We start from the raw sequence: 19,878 nt of genomic DNA on the forward strand, positions 1-19,878 counted from the left end.
GCTTACTATTCTAGGAGATGTTTCCAAGATTAATGGTATTTTTACTTTGCTTCCTCACCTACCCCCATCTCTGATCTACAAAAGAACCTGGTATCCACACCCCGATAAAATGGTTATTTTGAGGCACTAGCCTACCATCCTCTGTCAGCCAGCTCCCTGAATAAAGTCTCTTCTTTGCCTCAACTCCTCCTGTCTTCGATTCATTGGCCTGTTGTGCAGTGAGCAGAGCAAACTTGGACTTGGTAACACTTCCTACCCTACACCCTAGGTGAATAGTTCACATTTGACTTAGAAGCCAAAGCTTCTTGATTATCACTGATTTCCTTTAGCGGAGCAAAATTTCTAGTGCTCAGGTTAAAAATAAGGAAAAGAAAAGCTACGGCATAAGCATGTAGTTCCTTTGTGTAAGAGGAAGGAAACAGAGTCTACCTGAATGAAAGGTGTTCCATTTCAAAGTAGTGAAGAAAAATTAACAAGGTGTGGCTAAAAGCCAGTGAAAGCTGGTGAAAATAAGTTAAGGTCTTTTTCTATCAAAGATGGAATCACAACAGCGAAGGCATTCTGGTCAAGGGCCAATCATCAAAGGAAATCAAAGATACCAGAGGAAGCACCGAAGGGCGAAGACAGAATTAAGTGCATACACACCGTGGAGCATCTGTGTTTGCACACATTTCCCTTGTCTGCAAGGCCCACCTTCTCCCACTGAAAGCACCTGGCAGCCATTCAACACCTCTCACCAGTGGCCTCCTCCCCCCAGATCCCCGCAGGCAGTGTTAATTGCTTCCCGCTCCGCTCACAATTACACAATCTGCTCCTCTACTGCATGCACGGAGCAAGTTCCCACCCTTACCTGAGGGCTTCTTCGAAGGCTCAGGGGTATAAAGAATCCATCTGCCAATCCAGGACACTCGCAAGGCGCAGATTCCACCCCTGGGTCGGGAAGATCGCTTGGAGGAGGAAGTGACTCCCCACTCCAGTATTCTTGCCTGGGAAATCCCACGGACAGAGGGGCCTGGCAGGCTCGGACACAACTGAGCATACACGCACACCCTTAAGCACACACTTTCAGTTGCTTAACAGGGTCCCAGGGTTTCATCTCTGGAGGGCACGTTCCAAGCCTTATTCAACACACCCTGGACCTGCCTCCGAAGAAACTGCTTAGTTTAAGCACAGAGCGGGAGTTCTCAGCAGAGTGAAGGTGAAGGAGCTGTTAGCAAGAGGAATGCTCATGGGAGAAAAGATCATGAAACCTTCTGGGAAAGTCATGGGAAGGAGGGCCATGGGCAGACTGTGTATCTAGCACAGTAAAGGAACAGCGAAGCCACTGGGGATGCATGGAGCTCAGAGGGAGCTGAGCAAACCTGACCGTATGCTAACAGGAGCAAAGACTGATGCTTATTGCTTTAATATTCACATCACAAGAAATATTAGCTGGTGTGATAAGAAATTAACATGGATTGAACTATATAGTTATGTTGCGTGTAAGTCACTTCAGTCGTGTCTGACTCTTTTCGACCCCATGGACTGTAGCCTGCCAGGCTCCTCTGTCCGCGTAGTTCTCCAGGTAAGAATACTGGAGAGGGTTGCCATGTCCTCCTGCAGGAGGTCTGCCCCATCCAGGGATCTCTTACATCTCCTGCATTGACAGGTGGGTTCTTTACCACTCGTGCCACTTGGGAAGCCTGTAAATTTATGTTAACATGAAAGAAAGATGACATTAAAACTTTAATCTGTGAATATTCTAAAATCACAACCCTTGTGGCTCAGCCAGTAAAGGGTCCACCTGCAATGCGGGAGACCTGGGTTCCATCACTAGGTTGGGAAGATCCCCTAGAGAAGGGAAAGGCTACCCACTCCAGTATTCTGGCCTAGAGAATTTCATGGACTGTATAGTCCATGGGGTCACAAAGAGTCGGACATGACTGAGTGACTCTCACTTCACTAAAATCACAACTAGGGATGAAGAAAAAGTTGCTTGTCTGTCTTGCAACTACCTCGAGAACAACATGAAGCAAAATGAGAAAAATGTTATACACTTATGCATGTTTTCTCAAAATATCTGGAGTCATTTCAAAGACATAAACAAAAAAGAGAAACTAGGAATAAAAATAAGAGTAATTTAACTTCATTTTCCAAAGGTCTGGCATAATTCTTTGGTTGCTTGAAAAGGGGTATGATCTTAGTGTCAATTTTTATAAAGAATTTATTTGATATTGACTTTTGTGAGAAATATCAAAAATGTCATAAAGGTTACTATTTTAAATAGAGAAGACATTCAGTTGTATTGCTTAGTTCAGAATATGGAGTTCAGGAACCTTACATAAAAACACAGAAACACTCAAAAACGATTCATTAGGGCAATGTTAAAAAATAAACTGGGAAAATCAGGAAGTGGTATGTTTAAGAAGTTGATTGGGACAAGTATAATTTTGTTGTGTATGTCTGATTAACAAATACTACAAATCAGATGTCTGGGTTAGCAAGCAACTCACTGGGATGCTTTAAACCCTGTTTTAAATATTGCAAAAATGCAACTGCCAAGCTATTTAGACCCTTTCCTTGACCTTAAATCTAAACTGCCAATTTCCTTCTCACCAGGGAGCTGCTTTGGGATTAGCATGTTAAAAGTCACCCAAATACTAAGGGTTTCTTTTTAGGAAAGAAAAAGAAAAACTTACTATGCATTCAGGGTAGTTAACTACTCCAACTAGGCCTTTAAACATTGCTCAGGAAGAGAAAAAAAACACTGGAAGGTAGAAATCACCCTCCGCGCTGCCTAGTGTGTGTGCTAGTCATTCAGTCACGTCCAACTCTCTGTGATCCCATTCCCATGTGTTACTCAGTACAGGGTGTTAATAGGTACTGTTGAGCTAAGAAAATAATACTGAGAGTCAGAGAAGTTAATAACAATGAGAAACAACATTAGGTATACTTATTTGCTTTTCTATGCTGTTTTTTTAAAATCAACTCTCAGCTCCCTACCCTCAATGAGTAATCAAAAAGCAAGTGCCCAGAAAATAAACTGAGATGGAAATAGGGAAACCATCACCTTAACCATAAATAGTAATGAGCAGTGACTGAGTACCTATTAAGTGCCAGGGTTAGTCGCTCAGCAGTTTCTCACTCTTAGCAACCCCATGGACTGTAGCCCACCAAACTCCTTTGTCCATGGAATTTTCCAGGCAAGAATACTGGAGTCGGTAGCCATTCCCTTCTCCAGGGGATCTTCCTGACCCAGGGATTGAACCCAGGTCTCCTGCACTGCAGGCAGATTCTTTACTGTCTGAGCCACCATGGGTGTTAGATTATGTGCCAGGCACTTTTCAAAATATTTTATACACATTAACTCCTTCAAATCTCATAACAACTCTGAGGGCGTTACTACTATTATCTCAAGCAGTGACGAAACAGAGACAATAAGAGGTACCTAAGCTACTAAGTGAGCAAGATACAAATCGAGGTAGACTGGCTCCCAAGCCACACTTACCCTGCAAGTAGAAGTCTATGAGTCAATACCCCCGGACATTAAGAGATTTCCTTTTAAAAATCACTACAAAATAATACAGTGAGTACATTATTAGACCCCCTTTCAGTCACTGTGGTGGAAGAAGGTTTGGGATTTTCGCTATTCCCTTCCTATACTAGATTTCCAACAAGACATCATTTTCGGTAGCACAAAGTTCAGGAGTATGGGCTGACCCGTTTTTAAAATGAGATATACCAGACTAGGATCTGTTGTCAAGTCTGTCATAAAAAAAAGCTCTATCACTTTGGACATGTTGTTTCTCCGGGGCTCAAACATAAATTAAGGGTGTTAAACTAAAGTATCTCTTTCAGATCTAAATACGTCCTAAGTGTAGACCATCAATCAAGCAAGCAACCAACAGGAAACCTTCCCCCAACACCCATCCCCTCCCCTCCCTGCACAACTCCATGCCGGCAGTGACAGTTGTCTGGGCTTACCTCGCAGCAAGTGCAGACATTTCTGAAATATGAGCAGGCGAAATTGTGCAAGCAGTTCTGCCTACAAGTAGCACGGGCTCTGAAGTGCGAGCTGCGCTATAATTCAAACCGAGGTTACCAAATGCTTGCAGGCGTGCGTACTTAGTCACTCAGCCATGTCCAACTCTTCGTGACCCCATGGACTGTAGCCCACCAGACTCCTCTGTCCACGGGATGTTCCAGGCAAGAATACTAGAGTAGGTTGCCATTTCCTACTCCAGGACATCTTCCTGAACCAGGGATCAAACCCAGGTCTCCTGCATCAGCAGGCGGATTCTTTAGCACTGTGCCATCTGGGAAGCCCTACCAAATGCTCAGGGAGAGCAAGTTTCTAGTCTTTTAAGTATTGATGTTTTCTACTATAAAGTGAGCATTAGCAGGAAGAATGCTTACTTCCACATAGAGATTAAATACAATAATGCATGTAAAGCTCTTAGGTATCATCCTTTCGATAAACAGTATCCAGTATGACAACTTGCTGTTGTCTTCCAAAACCCATCATTCCTACTAGGAAATGAACTCATGTAGTGTTGGGAAGGTATCTTTTATCCCTCACACTGAGCAGCACCTTAGATACAGAACTCAAAATCTGTTATGTAAATAAAGGACACTGACTTGTATATACTAGATCTGGCAATCAGAACCTCACTGGCGACCTAGACCAAATCTGATTTTTTTTTTTTTAATTAAAGGCTGCAGGTGGGGGAGGGATATTTCTAACTACAGAAGTTGAGTATGTGAGCAGAGACAGAAATGACTGCTATTTTGAGGAACGTGGCTCTTAAGAGTAGGAGAAAAATAGCACTGTGATATGTCATCAAGGAAAGGTTGTTTTGAAGTGAGAAATGTAGAGCATGTTTATAAAGTCAGAAGGAAAGGGGAATGGGAGGTTACATACAAAAAACACTCAGAGACTGAAGGAAACAATGAGACCTAGAAAAAAGGGATAAGACAATTTTAAATGAGATTCGAGGGAAGGACATTTCTTCTGCTGTAACAAAGGAGAGACATGGAGTATTTACCTAGAATATAAGAGGCAGAAAAAAATGTGGATAGAGAATTCCAGAAAAACAGCTACTTATGCTTCATTGACTATGCTAAAGCCTTTGACTGTGTGGATCACAATAAACTGTGGAAAATTCTTAAAGAGATGGGAATATCAGACCACCTGACCTGCCTCTTGAGAAACCTGTATGTAGGTCAAAAAGCAACAGTTATAACTGGACATGGAACAACAGACTGGTTCCAAATTGGGAAAGGAGTACATCAAGGCTGTATATTGTCATCCTGCTTATTTAACTTACATGCATAGTACATTATGAGAAACACTGGGCTGAATGAAACACAAGCTGGAATCAAGATTGCTGGGAAAAACATCAATAACCTCAGACACGCAGATGATACCACCCTTATGGCAGAAAGTGAAAAAGAACTAAAGAGCCTCTTGATGAAAGTGAAAGAGGAAAGTGAAAAAGTTGGCTTAAAGCTCAACATTCAGAAAACTAAGATCATGGCATCTGGTCCCATCACTTCATAGCAAATAGATGGGGAAACAATGGAAACAGTTACAGACTATTTTCTTGGGCTCCAAAATCACTGCAGGTGGCAACTGCAGCCATGAAATTAAAAGATGCTTGCTCCCTGGAAGAAAAGCTATGACAAACCTAGACAGCATACTAAAAAGCAGAGACATTACTTTGCCAATAAAGGTCCATCGTCAAGGCCATGGTTTTCCCAGTAGCCATGTATGGATTTGAGAACTGGACGTAAAGAAAGCTAAGCACCAAACAATTGATGCTTTTGAATTGTGATGTTGGAGAAGACTCTTGAAAGTTCCCTGAACTGCAAGGAGATCAAACCAGTCAAACCTAAAGGAAATCAGTCCCGAATATTCATTGGAAGGACTGATGCTGAAGCTCCAATACTTCGGCCACCTGATAGGAAGAAGTGACTCATTTGAAAAGATCCTGATGCTGGGAAAGATTGAAGGCAGGAGGAGAAGGGGACAAGAGAGAAGGATGAGATGGTTGGATAGCATCACTGACTGGATGGACATGAGTTTGAGCAAGATCTGAGAACTGGGGATGGACAGGGAGGCCTGGCATGCTACACTCCACGGGGTTGCAAAAAGCTGGACACAACTGAATGACTGAACTAAGAGAGGCTTTCGGAGACTGGTTCAAACCTTTAATATGTGAAAAGGAATGGGAGAAGAGTTGAAAGACTGCAGAATGGTACCATGAGTCCAATGGAGGTGAGCTGATAGCTGATGAAGAGGAGCAAAGACATTTATCCTACTATTTTTTGGTATGATAAATACCATTTTATATCATAACATCATACCATTTTTTTCTAGTTTATATATATTCGAAATTTGCCATAATAAGAGTGTTTAAAAAAGAAAACTACAATGATGTGGCACTACACACTCACCAGAACAAAATGAAGAAAGGCCGTGATTCGGAGCCAGTCTCATCTCTACAGAAGGGAGTGTCAGCTGGTACAATTAATTTTGGAAAATGTCTAGTAGCATCACCTAAAGCTAAACAGATGTGTAACCAAGACCCCAGAAATGCCATTCATAGTTACTGTGTGCCCTAAAACACGTGGCTGAGAACGTCATAGCCAGATTTTTCATGAGAGCAGAAAACTAGAGGAAAAACATGTCTGTAACAGTGGAATGCGTAAATCAGCTGTGGTACAGTCACATGACAGAATACCGTATGGCAGAGCGAATGAATAAACTAGAGCTACCCAACAGAAACAACTGTACAAACGTGACAGGAAGCCAGGTTTAGGCAGAAAAACATACACCATATAATATAATTCTGTGGATACAGTGTCAACGCCGATCTACGCCGTTAGAAATGAGAAGACAGTGCTGGAAATGACTGCAGGGGGCATGAGGGGACTTTTGGTGGTGGGTTTTGTTCTATCTCTTGACTTGGGTTATAACTGTATAGATGTGTCTGCTTTGTGATAATGTTCTCTCACTGGTAAATAATGCTCTAAACTGCATGCTTTTCGGGCTTCCCTGGTGGCTCAGACAGTAAAGAATCCGCCAGCAATGTGGGAGACCTGAGTTCAATCCTTGGGTTGGGAAGATCCCCTGGAGGAGGGCATGGCAAGCCACTCCAATATTCTTGCCTGCAGAAGCCCCATGGACAGACGAGACTGGCGAGCTGCAGTGCATGGGGTCACAAAGAGTTTGACACTACTGAGTGACTAAGCACAGCACAGCACGCTTTTCTACGAGTGAAAGAAAAGAAAGAAAGTGAAGTCGCTCAGTCATGTCTGACTCTTTGCGATCCCATGGACTGTAGCCTACCAGGATTCTCCGTCCATGGGATTTTCCAGGCAAGAATACTGGAGTGGTTGCCACTGCTTTCTCCAGGGGATCTTCCCAACCCAGGGATGGAAACCGGGTCTCCCGCATTGTAGGCAGACACTTTACTGTCTGAGCCATCAGGGAAGTCAAAGGTTTATTTAAAAATGAATTTTAAAAGGTGAAGGAATTAAAGCAGAAAATTTGTCTTTATTTTGTCTTTGTTAAAAAAACACAATGTTCTGGGAATTCCCTGGTGGTCTAGTGGTTAGAACTTGGCGAGCTTGCTGCCACTCCTGGTCAGGGAACTAAGACCCCATAAGCCTCTCTGCGGGCTCCACCTGTTATATTTCTGATGCTTTATAAAAATGTACTTTAAAAAAACTGTAGCCAAATGGACAGTAAGAACAGTGGGCTGAAGGGCTGGCATACAAGGTGAAGGGGGAAATGGGTTGGAGAAGCCAGTGGGTCCTCAAGAGAATAATCAGAAAACCATATGGTTTTTACATCACATAGCACATCTGCCCTAATCTGTACCTGTTTTTCTTTATTTATTCACTTACTTATCTACTCATTTATGGTCTTATTTATTTATTTTATTCAGGATTAAATGCCAGTCACCCTCCTCCAGACTGAAGCTTGCCCACAGTATTTGCAACGACATCTTCCTCCTGTCTCCAAAAGAACCTACTGCCATACCTAACGCACATGTACATATTATTTATTCCCCCAAACTTCTTCCATGGCGATTGTGGTCCTGTATGAGAAACTGAATATGTAACTTATAAATCAGGAGCACTTAAAGCACAAATTACAATGTAAAGCCAAACGGGAGAGTCAGGAATGTGAGCACAGATTGTATCTGTGGAGCTGGACTGCGACCCACTCCTTCCTCCTCTCCTCAAGGGCACACAGACAGACTCATCTAAGGAAAGGACAGAAATTTCATTTCTTGATTAAAATTAAGTCTCAGCCTTTTTCAGTCTATGTAGTATACTACTTTCCTCATGTTCTCTAATACAGAGATGCTAATTTCAGAATTCTCTGGCAAAACAAATGCAAATTGAGTATTTTGCATTATGGGTAAAGCAGATCCGTTGCCATGGTGAATATTTTCATCACCTTCAGAGAATAGTATGTATCGCTCCATTTTAAGAAATCTGCCTTTGCCTCCTTGCTCAAAAAAACCTCAGGCTCTCTTTTCTTCCTTTAATTAACATGAAAGAGGAAAAAGTGAGTACTTGGCAAAAACAACAACAACAAAAAACTCGGGTGAAGTGTCTTAGAGAGATCACAGAAAGTAAAAAAGCAAAGAGATTATAGCAAAACAAGCAAATAAACTGATCTTACGAAAAACCGTGACGTTAATAAGGAAAAGGTTACCAAAAAAAAAAAAAATTCCTGTTGTAAGTATATTTAACTTGACTGCTTCAATCTTGGCATGATTTCCTTTCTAATATCCCCAAATGAATTCAAATTTCCCTAGCAACCATCACCAGGGACCACTTACTTCTGATATTTCCATAAATGCATTTATTTTCCTCAAAGGCAAGCTAAAAATATTATTTTCCCCCTATATTTGGTTTTTTCCCTTATACCTAAAATACAAATGCATATAACTATCAAATAAAGACAGTTTTTATAATTCTCTGATGATTTTACGAAACTAAATATGAAGTGAGACTTTTATTTAACTTGTTGCCGATAGGAATATTATGTGATACAAATATTTTAGATAAAATCTCATGACAGCAATTCTAAAGGCACTTCCTACTGAAGAAGCTGTTCTGATGGCACACCACACCCATGCTATTTTAATCAGTAGCATGTTCCGAAACTAAATACAGTGGAGGGTGACTGGAATTAAAACTCCAGGTTCTAGACCTCTGCTAACCAGTGTGGTAGCCACACCCGACTACTGAGCACATGAAATGTGGCTAGCGCACACTGAGATGTGCTGCAGGTAAAATACAGACCAGATTTTGAAGACTTAGTATGAAAAAAAAAATGTTATTGATGTTCAGTTGGACCACATATAAAATTAATATTTTGTATATACTGGGTTAAACAAAATTAATATTTAAATTAATTTCACCCTTTTCCTTTTCACTTTAAAATGTGACTACCAGAACATTTTAAATGACATATGTGGCTTGCATTATGTTTCTACTAGGACGGCACTGTCTGGACCAATGCCATAATTTATTAGACTTAGGCCTTGGCTTTATGACTTGATTCCTGTTACAAAAAACAAAAAACAGTGTCCCTCCTACTCATAGGCTGTCAGGAGACTGGATTCAAATGAGATGCGTGTGAAATGGTCTTTAAAAACACAGTAAGATACTCTTCTAGCCCCAAGTCACCAGTTCCTTCTCTAAGTCTCAGATTTCACGTTGTACAACCAAGTAGGTCAAAGAGTCTTCTCAATTCTTACTGTAGAACTATCCAGCGCACAAAACACTTGAAAGTTTTTGTCTGGTTTATTAAAGAAAACCCCCCTGGGAATCGCCTGTTATTCAAGAGTTCAAAGCACTCTTCACTGGGGAGTCTGAGAGACTGAGGAGGGTCAACTCGAGTCACTCTAACAATTCAACAAAGATGTGGTGCAGCACGTTTGATTTCACTGCATCTGCATATTCCTTGAGATTCCTTGAGAGCATTTTTATCGGTGTTTCTTCCTTTGGAGAAACCTCTAAAACTCACATGGAACATACAGTGACGCTATGGGGAAGTGAAAAGGGAACCATGATGAGTTCTGTTGCTTCTTCTCGAAATCTAAACACAGTTTTATTGATACTTTTTAGAAATAAATGAAACAAAGTTATTCCCACTCCAATCTGTAAAGTACCCTTGAAAGAATGGAAGTGATTTAATAGTCTCTAAAGAAAAGTGCATTGTCTCAGTATGTAAACACGGGTTAATGTGACTATTAATCCTTTTTCTCACCAACTATCAAAGGACAAACTGAACTATGTCCCCGATCTCACACCCACCCTAAAAATAGGCTGTTACTGTCCCTTATCCTACCTTCTCTTGTTCAACAGAGCAGGCAATCATCTTTTCTTCTACCGGAATCCTGCCAACTAAAATGAACTGCAAATACTGCTGAGTCAAGCAAAGGCCTTTAAGGCTTAAACTTCAACTGGCTAACTCCTTATTAGCAACCAGAAAGGGTGAGTCCATGAGGGGAGGGAAAGCCTACAACCAGTGGAAAAGGACTAAAGAGATAAAATGTCCCTTTAAGTCACCATCTTGCCACTCAATGCAGAAACATTTTCAACTTCCTGCCTATTTTCTTTCGTGTGGAGACAGTAATGGAGTCAACAAACTGAACAAATTACAAAGAACACCGATAACAGGCTCCCAAGAGATCACCAAACCAGGAACTACCAGCGTCCTGCATAGATCACTGTGCCAGGGTGAGTGCCCCACCCCCTCACTCTCTGCCATTTGTAATTTCGGCCCCACTGAAGAAATTAGATAGAAGATAAAGGAGCCAGAGCTAGAGAAGGTGACTGCTCTTTACTTCCACTTAGCATCACACTCTTAACAATCTAATTTCAAAACCAATCTAACAATTATTCTACAACATTATTTTCTTTAGAAATGCAAGGTACTTCAGTGGTGGTCCAGTGGGTAGGACTCCGTGCTCCCAATGCAGGGGGCCTGGGTTTGATCCCTGGCTGGGGAACTAGATCAGTGTGCATGCCACAATGAAGAGCTCTGGAGACACAAATAGGATCCAGCAAAGCCAAAATATATAAATAAGTGAATATTTTAATAAATCATTTAAAAAGCAAGGTGGATGAAAGACAGTAAGATAAAGCCATAAGCTCATTCTAGTTAACTTTTAATTATTTTTCAGGCTACCTAAATAATTAACTACTTTGTGCTGTGTGCTTAGTCGCTCAGTCGTGTCCAACTCTTTGTGACCCCATGGACTTTAGCCCACCCAGCTCCTCTGTCCATGGGGATTCTTCAGGCAAGAATACTGGAGTGGGTTGCCCTGCCCTCCTCCAGGGGATCCTCCCAACCCAGGGACTGAACCCCGGCCTCTGGCATTGCAGGCAGATTCTTTACTGTCTGAGCCACCAGGGAAGCCTGTTAATTACTTTAATAATTATCAAATTAAAGTTCACATCCATTACTTGCTGGCCACCAAATGAAGCAAGGTAAAGGAATACTTAGGGAGTTCAGGAAGGTCTGTACACACTGCTATATTCAAAATGGATAGCCAATAAGGACCCACTGTATAGCAGATGGAACTCTACTCAAAGCTCCGTGCCAGCCTGGATGGGAGGGGGTTTGGGGGAGAATGGATACACATACATGTATGGCTGAGCCCCTTCGCTGTTCACCTGAAACTACCACAATGTTGTTAACTGGCTACACCCCAATACAATATAAAAAGTTTGAAAAAAGCAAAAGTTCCCAGTCTCAACTCTTGCCTTTACCTAATTACTTACACTTGAGTATGATAGAGGAAAGGAGGGACTGAAGGGAGGAGGAGAACAGGCTGCAAGCAGAGGATTACGATGAGACTGGAGGAGTAATACAAATTCACCCCAACACTGCCCACGTGGCAGAACTGACACAGAAAGCAAGCCTGTGCAGGACACGGGGCCCACTGCTCACCTCTTCAAATGATACACCCATTCCGGATCTTCAAATGCTTTTGCCCCTGCTCCAGGTCTCTTCTGAAGCCAACAAGCACAAATTCCTGCCTGGTCCATCTTTCCCCATTTATTCACTCAATGAGAAACCACTTAGAAAGCTATTTCAACCATCTTAAGAGATGGCAATACTCTTTGAACTACGAGTGGTGGCTGGAAGGATACAAGTGACCTAGAAACATGGGTGTAAGTTGGGGAGAGAATAGGAAAAGTCAAGTAAGGTGCCTAGATTTCTGCCTGGGGAGTCTGATGGCTGAAAATGCCATTTAATGTGCAAGAGAACAGTGGTGTGGAGACAGGTTTGACTGATTGGTGGTGTCTGTGCGAAGTGTAAGCAGCGCTGTTGAGTGAGTGGTTTGACATTATGGGCAAAGCTTCGGGTGAGTGAGACCAGAGACCACCTGGAGGCTGTAGGGACAGAAACTGGTCACTGAAGCCAGAAACAGACATTTAGGCAGAGGGAGGAGAGTGGATCTGCTAAGGATGATGAGGGATGACTCAAGGGGAAAAGAGCTTAGTCAACAGAGCCATCCTCGCTTTAAGAGGATGACAGTGCGACATGTCCACTGTGCGATGCAGCCACGGCGGCCACTGCAGTTTCACAGGGGGAGAGGGGGCTGAAAATGAGCTTCTATGGGAATGAACATGAAGGAAGTCACTGGAGTCAGCAAATGCAGCAAACTCCTTCAAGAGATCTGGTGGAGAAAAGAGAGACAGGGGAGTGCTTAAGGAGGGATATAAAGGATATAAGGGTTGAGGGCATGTCAGGAAGGATATTCAAGCTTCCTTAAAGATGATGGGAATCCCTACATAAGAGACAAATGAGATGGGAAGCCAAAGGGTTCAGAGTTCTGAAGTGAGTGTAAAGAGGAATACACTGTTTCAAGGAAGAATCATGTGAACAAGGTTCCAAGTGGGGGTGGTTGGAAATAAGAGTTCTAAATAAACAAAAAACACCTACTGTATAGAACAAGGAACTATATTCAGTACCTTGTAATAACCTAGAATGGAAAAGAATATGAAAAAGTGTATGTGTGTGTGTATAAACACATGCTTTATTAAACATACACTTACAAGTTAGAGCCCTCATCTGCTGGTTTCCACATTCTCCCATGGAGTCTGCTACATCCCCTGAAATTAAGGCCACATGTGCAACAGGCACTGTTTGTGTGTTGTTGTTTTTACTTTTTTGTGTTTGTCTTTTGGTGGCATGTGGGATCTTAAAAGGGCTTCCCAGGTGGTTCAGTGGTAAAAGAATCTGCCTGCCAATGCAGGAGATGCCAGTTTGATCCCTGGGTTGGGAAGATCCCCTGGAGGAAGAAATGGCAACCCACTCCAGTATTCTTGCCTGGAGAATCCCCATGGACAGAGGAGCTACAGTCCATGAGGTCACAAAGCGTCGGACATGACTGAGCATGCACACACGCATACGGGATGTTAGCTCCCCAACCAGGGATCACACCCTTGCTACCTGGCAATAGAAGCATGGATCTTAACCACTGGACCGCCAGCAAAATCCCAGCAACACGCACTCAAACCAACGGCAAGTGAAAAGTACATCTCTAAGTCCATTCTCTACTTACCTGATGTCCACTCCTCAACGTACTAAAATCTAGCCTTACTCTCAGTATAGGAACTGTCCTCTCTCCAGAATCAATAACTTCCCAAATGTTCTCAACAATTTCCTAATGTAAGATGCACTGGTCTCATTTCTTCATCACTTTCTGGGACCCCCTCATCCCCTAGTTCTCCGACATTCCCATCACTCCTTCCTGTCCCCAGCTCCTCACTTCCCACCATCTAGTAAGACGCTGATGTTCCCCAGCTTCACGTTTCACCTTCTCTTCGAGTCCTACCTGCTTTTCCTAGTTAACCTGACATAGATGCCAAACTATCAGCAGTGATTCTCAATTCTGTACCACCCATCTCTGCCTCTCTCCTGAGATCCGGTCCTTTGTTGGAATCTTCCCACTGGATTTCTTTCATATCCATTCCCCTCAGGCATCCACCGCAAATACGACCGGTCCAAAGCTCAGTCATCCAAGATTTGTGGAGTGACATCACCACTCACTCAAGCCAGAAGCCTTACTCCTTCCCTCCATCTTTTTCTTGCCCACTCATTCAACCAGATACTGGGCTCCACTGCACCTCCCTCAGAACAACTTTTCAGATGAAAGAGCAGGCCCAGCACCACTCCTGCTGTATTTCCAGGGACTGCACATGTCCAGGTCATCCCAAATGGATTCCTGCCTTGGGGCTGTGGTTCTCCCTGCCTCCAGATCTACACTCTTCAAGAGAATCACTCTCGGTATACGGGCTCTCTTCTTTAACACCTCCAGGAGCTTCTTAGTGCCACCCCTGGGCGGCAGGGGCAGGACAACACTTTATGTGACAGACAGCGATTCTCCCCTAAGCTCTCTACACAGTCTCCAGGCCTTTGCCCAAAGTGCAGTCATCAATGACATCACGTGGAGCCTGTTAACATGCAAAACCTCAAGCTCCACCCCACACGTCCCTCTGACTCAGGTGAACATCAAAAGAAGGACTAGTTAGATGCCTTATTTGCCCTGAACGTCTCAGCTCCCAAGGCAAGTTGAGTTTCCTTCCAGATCTCTATCTGCTGGGAATGCTCCATCAAATCTTGCGCATCTTGCAAAATCCTGTACAACTGCTGGGATATCCGGCACAACCACAGTATGCAGCAGGCCATAAATATTTGAATGACTGGACCATTTAATCAGTTAACTAATGCTAACTTCAGCTGAGGACCTGCAGAGTCTCAGGTACTCAAGCGCATGCAAAGTGGAAGGCTGAATGTTGAAGGCAGTTGGAAACAGTGGCCCAGAAATCAAAGGAGAGATGAGCCGGCAACATTTTAAAGTCCCTAGTGACTATTTTGAGAATGCAGTGATGGATAGATGAAGTCATCCAGGTTTCAGATGGAGACTGAGAAGACAGCTACGGGTCAAATCATGGGGGAGGCTGACCTTTAAGGGACGCAGTGAAGAAGGCAGAGAAGGGCAGGAGAACACAATGGGAAGGAGCCCAAACAGGTGTCATGGAGCTCCAAAGAAATGGATGGATTTGGCACGTGGTGATTGATACCTTTGACAACTGAAGTAGGGGGGTGAGACCAGGAGAAAATGAGGGATGTAACTGATGACAGCTGAATCATATCCTTAAGCCTAGGGGCAAAGAGGCTGAAAATGTTTGGTCATTCAACATTTGCTGAACACTTGCTATGTGCTAGGCACCACAAGCTAACACTGGGACTGTAACAGTGAACAGCAACACAGATAAGGCCCACGACCCAGTACAGTAAGATATATTGGGTAATTTTATGGAAACCCCACAAGAGATAGGGTAAGGAGCCAATGCTGGGTGGCTTGCCTTGGAGGAAAAGCAACTTTTGCCCAGGTATAATGGGGACTTTTGGTGGTGGTATAAATACAGGAATGTACTTAAGAGACAGGCATATGGAGGGGATAAAGTTCACATCTAATAATCTTCATTTTTTTTTTTTTAAAGTAAAGGAAAATACTCCTGGTAAAGCAAAGCAATAAGTATTCTTGACACATAAACCAACTGAGGCTCACAGAGAACAGGGTCCTGCTGTCACTGAATGGCTAACAAGTAGTCTGGAGACCAGATTCATTGGCCAGTGCTTTACTCTCACTCAGACTGATACTGTGAAAAGCAGCAGCACCTCAAATTTTTAACACTGCCATCCCTAGGAGACAACAATGCTGTGGGGCATGCGCCATACAAGCTTGCAACACCAGTACAAGCCCTGGATCCTCGTGTTCTTAGAGTGTCCAAAAATATTCGGCTAAGATTATGAAATTATTAATAAAAGGCTACTAATAAAAGGCCTCAGTACCTGGCATGTGGTCAAACCAACAGCAAGTTCTTAATAAATGACAGATAACCAGTGACATTAATTTAGGGTATCGATCAGAGGAAATCAAAGAGGAAAGTGATAGCACAGTGATAAAAGAAGGGATTCAGGAGGAAATTTATGATCTTGGCAAGTAAAGTTATACAACCACATTGTGCCTCAGTTTCTCCATTTGTGCAGCTGGGATTATTACAGTACATATCCTCCAGGGCTGCGAGGTACATTAAATAAATGTATGTAAAGCCCTTACAACAGTGCCTGGCATTTAATAACTGCAAAATCAAGCCTTACTTTATTACTGCTACTACTCTATTACTACTGCAACTACTAGTGGTATGGCTTGCTACTCGGAAGGCAATGAAAAGTGTTCCACCAGCAACCAGAGTACACCACAAAACTCTGCAACCCACAGAGACAACGCTAGAGGAAGATCTACTAGTGGCTCATTTTTAATGACAGCCTCCACCTTATGTTGCCAACTGTAAAACAGATTCCAATTGTGTTACCACTCAAACTGAGTTCATGGCAATAAATTTCTCAAGTGCGGAGAAGTATCTGAAGAAATACTCAAAGCCATATATCAATTACAGTTTTTGAGTTGTTGCTTAAGCAGGAAAACTGAAGTAAAACTAGTTTAGTTGAAGACAACAGCCCTTTAACACTGTACCACAGTGTGCAGTTTACAAGCAGCAGGACTCTACACCTATCAAAATATCCTGCGTTTAGATTGTGCCTACCAAAGTGAGGCATCCAAAAAAAATGAAATTATCCTGATATGGGGATTGGGGGCAGGGGAGGGAGAATCCTCTATAAAGTTTATATTCCTCCATTTCTCTGCTTTAGATGTAGCCTAAAACATTTTTCTCCCTTTTTTCCACAGAGATCACAATGTTCTCAACTTCTTCGGTTTAGTCCTAGACCAAAACAAGGTGAAAACCTATCACCTAAAATGGTTACGGATCTTTCATCTTTTCCGGAAGCTTTACTTGGGATATTTCAGCCATGTCGAAATGACAAGCATTAAAAAGGTGGAGGTAATGCTATATAGACTCAGATCGAAAATTAGACTTGTTAATAGAATGTTGATCCCATGAGTAATGCTCACAGCTGTGGCATCCAACAATGGAATTAACGTTTTAACAGGAAGCAGAGAGCCATCCCAACACAACGGGCCACTCCATCCAGCTTCAGAGCGCTTTAAAATTATCCTTCCGGGCCTACACAAAGTGTGCGTCCTAGGGTCCCACCAATGGATGTTTTGTTGTGGGTGGTTTACTGAAATCTTTTGGTTCTACAATGCGACAAGTGCTTACTTTGACATAACAAGATCAGTAGGCTAAAGCACGGACATGGAAACAAATCCGTTTTTTAAAACTATCAAATGACCACGTCTTTTGTCCACATTATTTTAAAAGCCCTTTCCCCCTCCCTTGACAAAGGCTCAGTCGAACACGTACTTGGCGGATCCTTTCGGAATTACCCCGTACAAGTCATTCTATGTTATCATCAACATAAATCAAAACATTATAAACTCAAGGTTACTAATTTCTCCTTTGCACTCGGCCCGGCGACTGCCGAAATCAATACTGCATTTTTTTTCTGGAACCTACTTCCGATTTTCCACGGTTTACTTCTCCGAGTTACCGTCTAGTTGTACAGCTCGAGCTCGCCTTTTCCCAGAGACCGAGAATGCTCAGCGTACAGATCGCTCTGCGCCTCTTTCCTGGAGGTAGCCTGGACGATCAGAGGCGCTGAGAAGCTCAGTGTAACATTTAATCATGGCGTTTGTAATTCGGTCTCCTGGCTTGGGCAGCTCGACACCTGAAAATCCGCTGATGCCCAAGGCTTTTGAAATCGGGTAACCCTGGACGGACACGGCACAGCAGCCAACAAGGGAAAGGGCGAGAGCAAATAAAGCGAAGCCTGCACCGGCAGCAAAGAATAGTCAGGGAGAAGCGCCAGGCGCACCCAGTACGCCGCGCCCACCCGCCCGCGCCCGGGGCGCCTCTCCACCGCCGCCGCCCCCTCTTCCCGGGGCTCGGTACCCCCCCCCCAACTACATTGCCCTCCCCTCCCCCACCGGGCACCCCACGTCCCCGTCTGGCTCCCCTCCCAGCGACCCCACCTACGCGGCTCGCGCGTCGGGTCCTGCAAAACCATCCAGGCGCAATTCGGCGCGCACCGCCACCGCCGGCCGCAGCGCCCCCAAATCGCCCCCTCCCCCACGCCTCATTGTTCCCGGGTGGCCGCGGGCAGTGAGCGCCCGAGGGCTGGCCAGGCGAGGAGGACCCGAAAGACAGAACCGCGCCCCCCCCGACTCACCCGCCACTCCGCACAGGAGCAAGAAGCGCAGCAGAAGCTCCATGGTGGCGGCCCGGCCGTGGGAGACAACGGCAGGTAGGCGGCTCTCACCCCGGGGTCTCAGTCTCCCGTCTCCTCGCGAGCTCCCGACTGGCTGGCGGCGGCCGCACCTCGCAGCCCGGTCCCACCCCGCCCTCGCTCGGCAGGTGAAATACGTCACTTCCGGTAGTAGCGAAGCCCAGGCAGCCCGCGCCGTCCCCGTCGGGTGCGTGGGGTTGCTATGGCAACGCGGAGCCCCGGGAACCCTCCCGGGAAAGCACTCCTGCCTCGGTGAGCTCGGGAGTTGAGGTGCTCCAGCAGCCACTCGCCCCAAGCCGGAGCCTGGATCCACGCCTCCATGCCTTCAGTTAAATCGGGTTGGTCCACGTGGGTCGGACCATCTCTTCTCACCAGAAGATTGAAACTGCTGTCGCACCCTTGCTTAAAGGCAAGGCACGAGACATCCTCGCCCACCTGACCCCAGACTCAAAAGGGCTACTAAAGCAGTTGGCCCAGCCTGCACTTAAACACACCCTCGGGGGCGAAGGGGCAGGAGCCTCCAGCCACGCCTCCTACCTCTGGAGATTTGCTGCTGAGGCGGGCTCTCCCACCTAAGGATCCCGGAGTGGGCTTGTGTGCTTAGTTGACAGGGAGGCCTGGCGTCCTGAGGTTCATGGGGTCGCAAAGAGTCGGACACGACTGAGCGACTGAACTGAACTGAACTGTCTGACTCTTTGCGACCCTGTAGACTGTAGCCCGCCAGGCTCCTCTGTCCATGGGATTCTCCAGGCAAGAATTCTGGATTGGGTTACCATGCCCTCCCCCAGGGGATCTTCCCAACCCAGGGATCGAACCCGCCTGTCTTATGTTTCCTGCGTTGGCAGGCGGGTTCTTTACCACTAGTGAAGTGAAGTCGCTCAATTGTGTCCAACTCTTTGGGACCCTATGGACTGTAGCCCACCAGGCTCCTCCATCCATGGGATTTTCCAGGCAAGAATACTGGAGTGGGTTGCCAATTCTTCTCCAGGGGATCTTCCCGACACAGGAATCGAACCCCTGTCTCCCGCACCGCAGGCAGACTCTTTACAGTCTGAGCCCCAGGGAAGCTTTACCACTAGCGCCACCTCGGAGGAGGAAGCCAACTGGGCAGCCCCCGGGCATTTGCTCCCATAAGGTAGGGTCCTTTGGGCTGTTGTACTACAAGGCTAGAGGCTTTTCCGAGTCTTCAATAATGACGGAGCTAATTTGGGAAATACCCAGATTGGGTTTCCTCCCTTGTATTTAAAGGTTATTCCAGCCCTGAGATTGGCCAAGGATCAGTGAGTTTGAAAAGTAGGGATAAGTAGGGACGGCTAAAGGCTTGGGGGTGGGGAAGAGGGCGGTGATTAGGAGACCTGGGAATGAGATCTGAATCTCCAGACTCTCACTGTCAGCCCTGCGATGTTGCTTCTGCCTCCAGGGGCTGGCCATACTTGTTCTTCTGTCATTTTGCTACTTCTCCTTGGTTGGTCTTTGCAGATAATGTTTATTTATAACTAAAAGTGAAAATGTTAGTCACTCAGTCCTGTCTGACTGTGTGATCCCATGGACTGTAGCCACCATGGCTTTTCAGTCCGTGGAATTCTCCAGGAAAGTATATT

General features: G+C 44.7%; 1 protein-coding gene across 3 annotated transcripts in view; it reads right to left on the reverse strand.

Annotated features, from left to right (window-relative positions):
- The window catches only part of CXADR (CXADR Ig-like cell adhesion molecule), a 64,879-nt gene extending 46,280 nt beyond the window's left edge, over nt 1–18,599 (reverse strand). Inside the window, exon 1 of one of the 3 annotated variants that reach the window (XM_019962017.2) lies at nt 18,221–18,550. In XM_019962017.2, coding sequence (XP_019817576.1) covers nt 18,221–18,263 — 43 coding nt within the window. In that variant the 5' untranslated portion in view covers nt 18,264–18,550. Of the gene's footprint in view, nt 1–18,220 lie in introns of all 3 variants that reach the window. The other 2 variants (XM_019961969.2, XM_019961882.2) reach the window with 2 other exon arrangements.
- Nucleotides 18,600–19,878: the final 1,279 nt, after the last annotated feature.

This window comes from Bos indicus, chromosome 1 (genome assembly GCF_029378745.1).
Source record: "Bos indicus isolate NIAB-ARS_2022 breed Sahiwal x Tharparkar chromosome 1, NIAB-ARS_B.indTharparkar_mat_pri_1.0, whole genome shotgun sequence".
Classification (NCBI taxonomy): Eukaryota; Metazoa; Chordata; class Mammalia; order Artiodactyla; family Bovidae; genus Bos; species Bos indicus.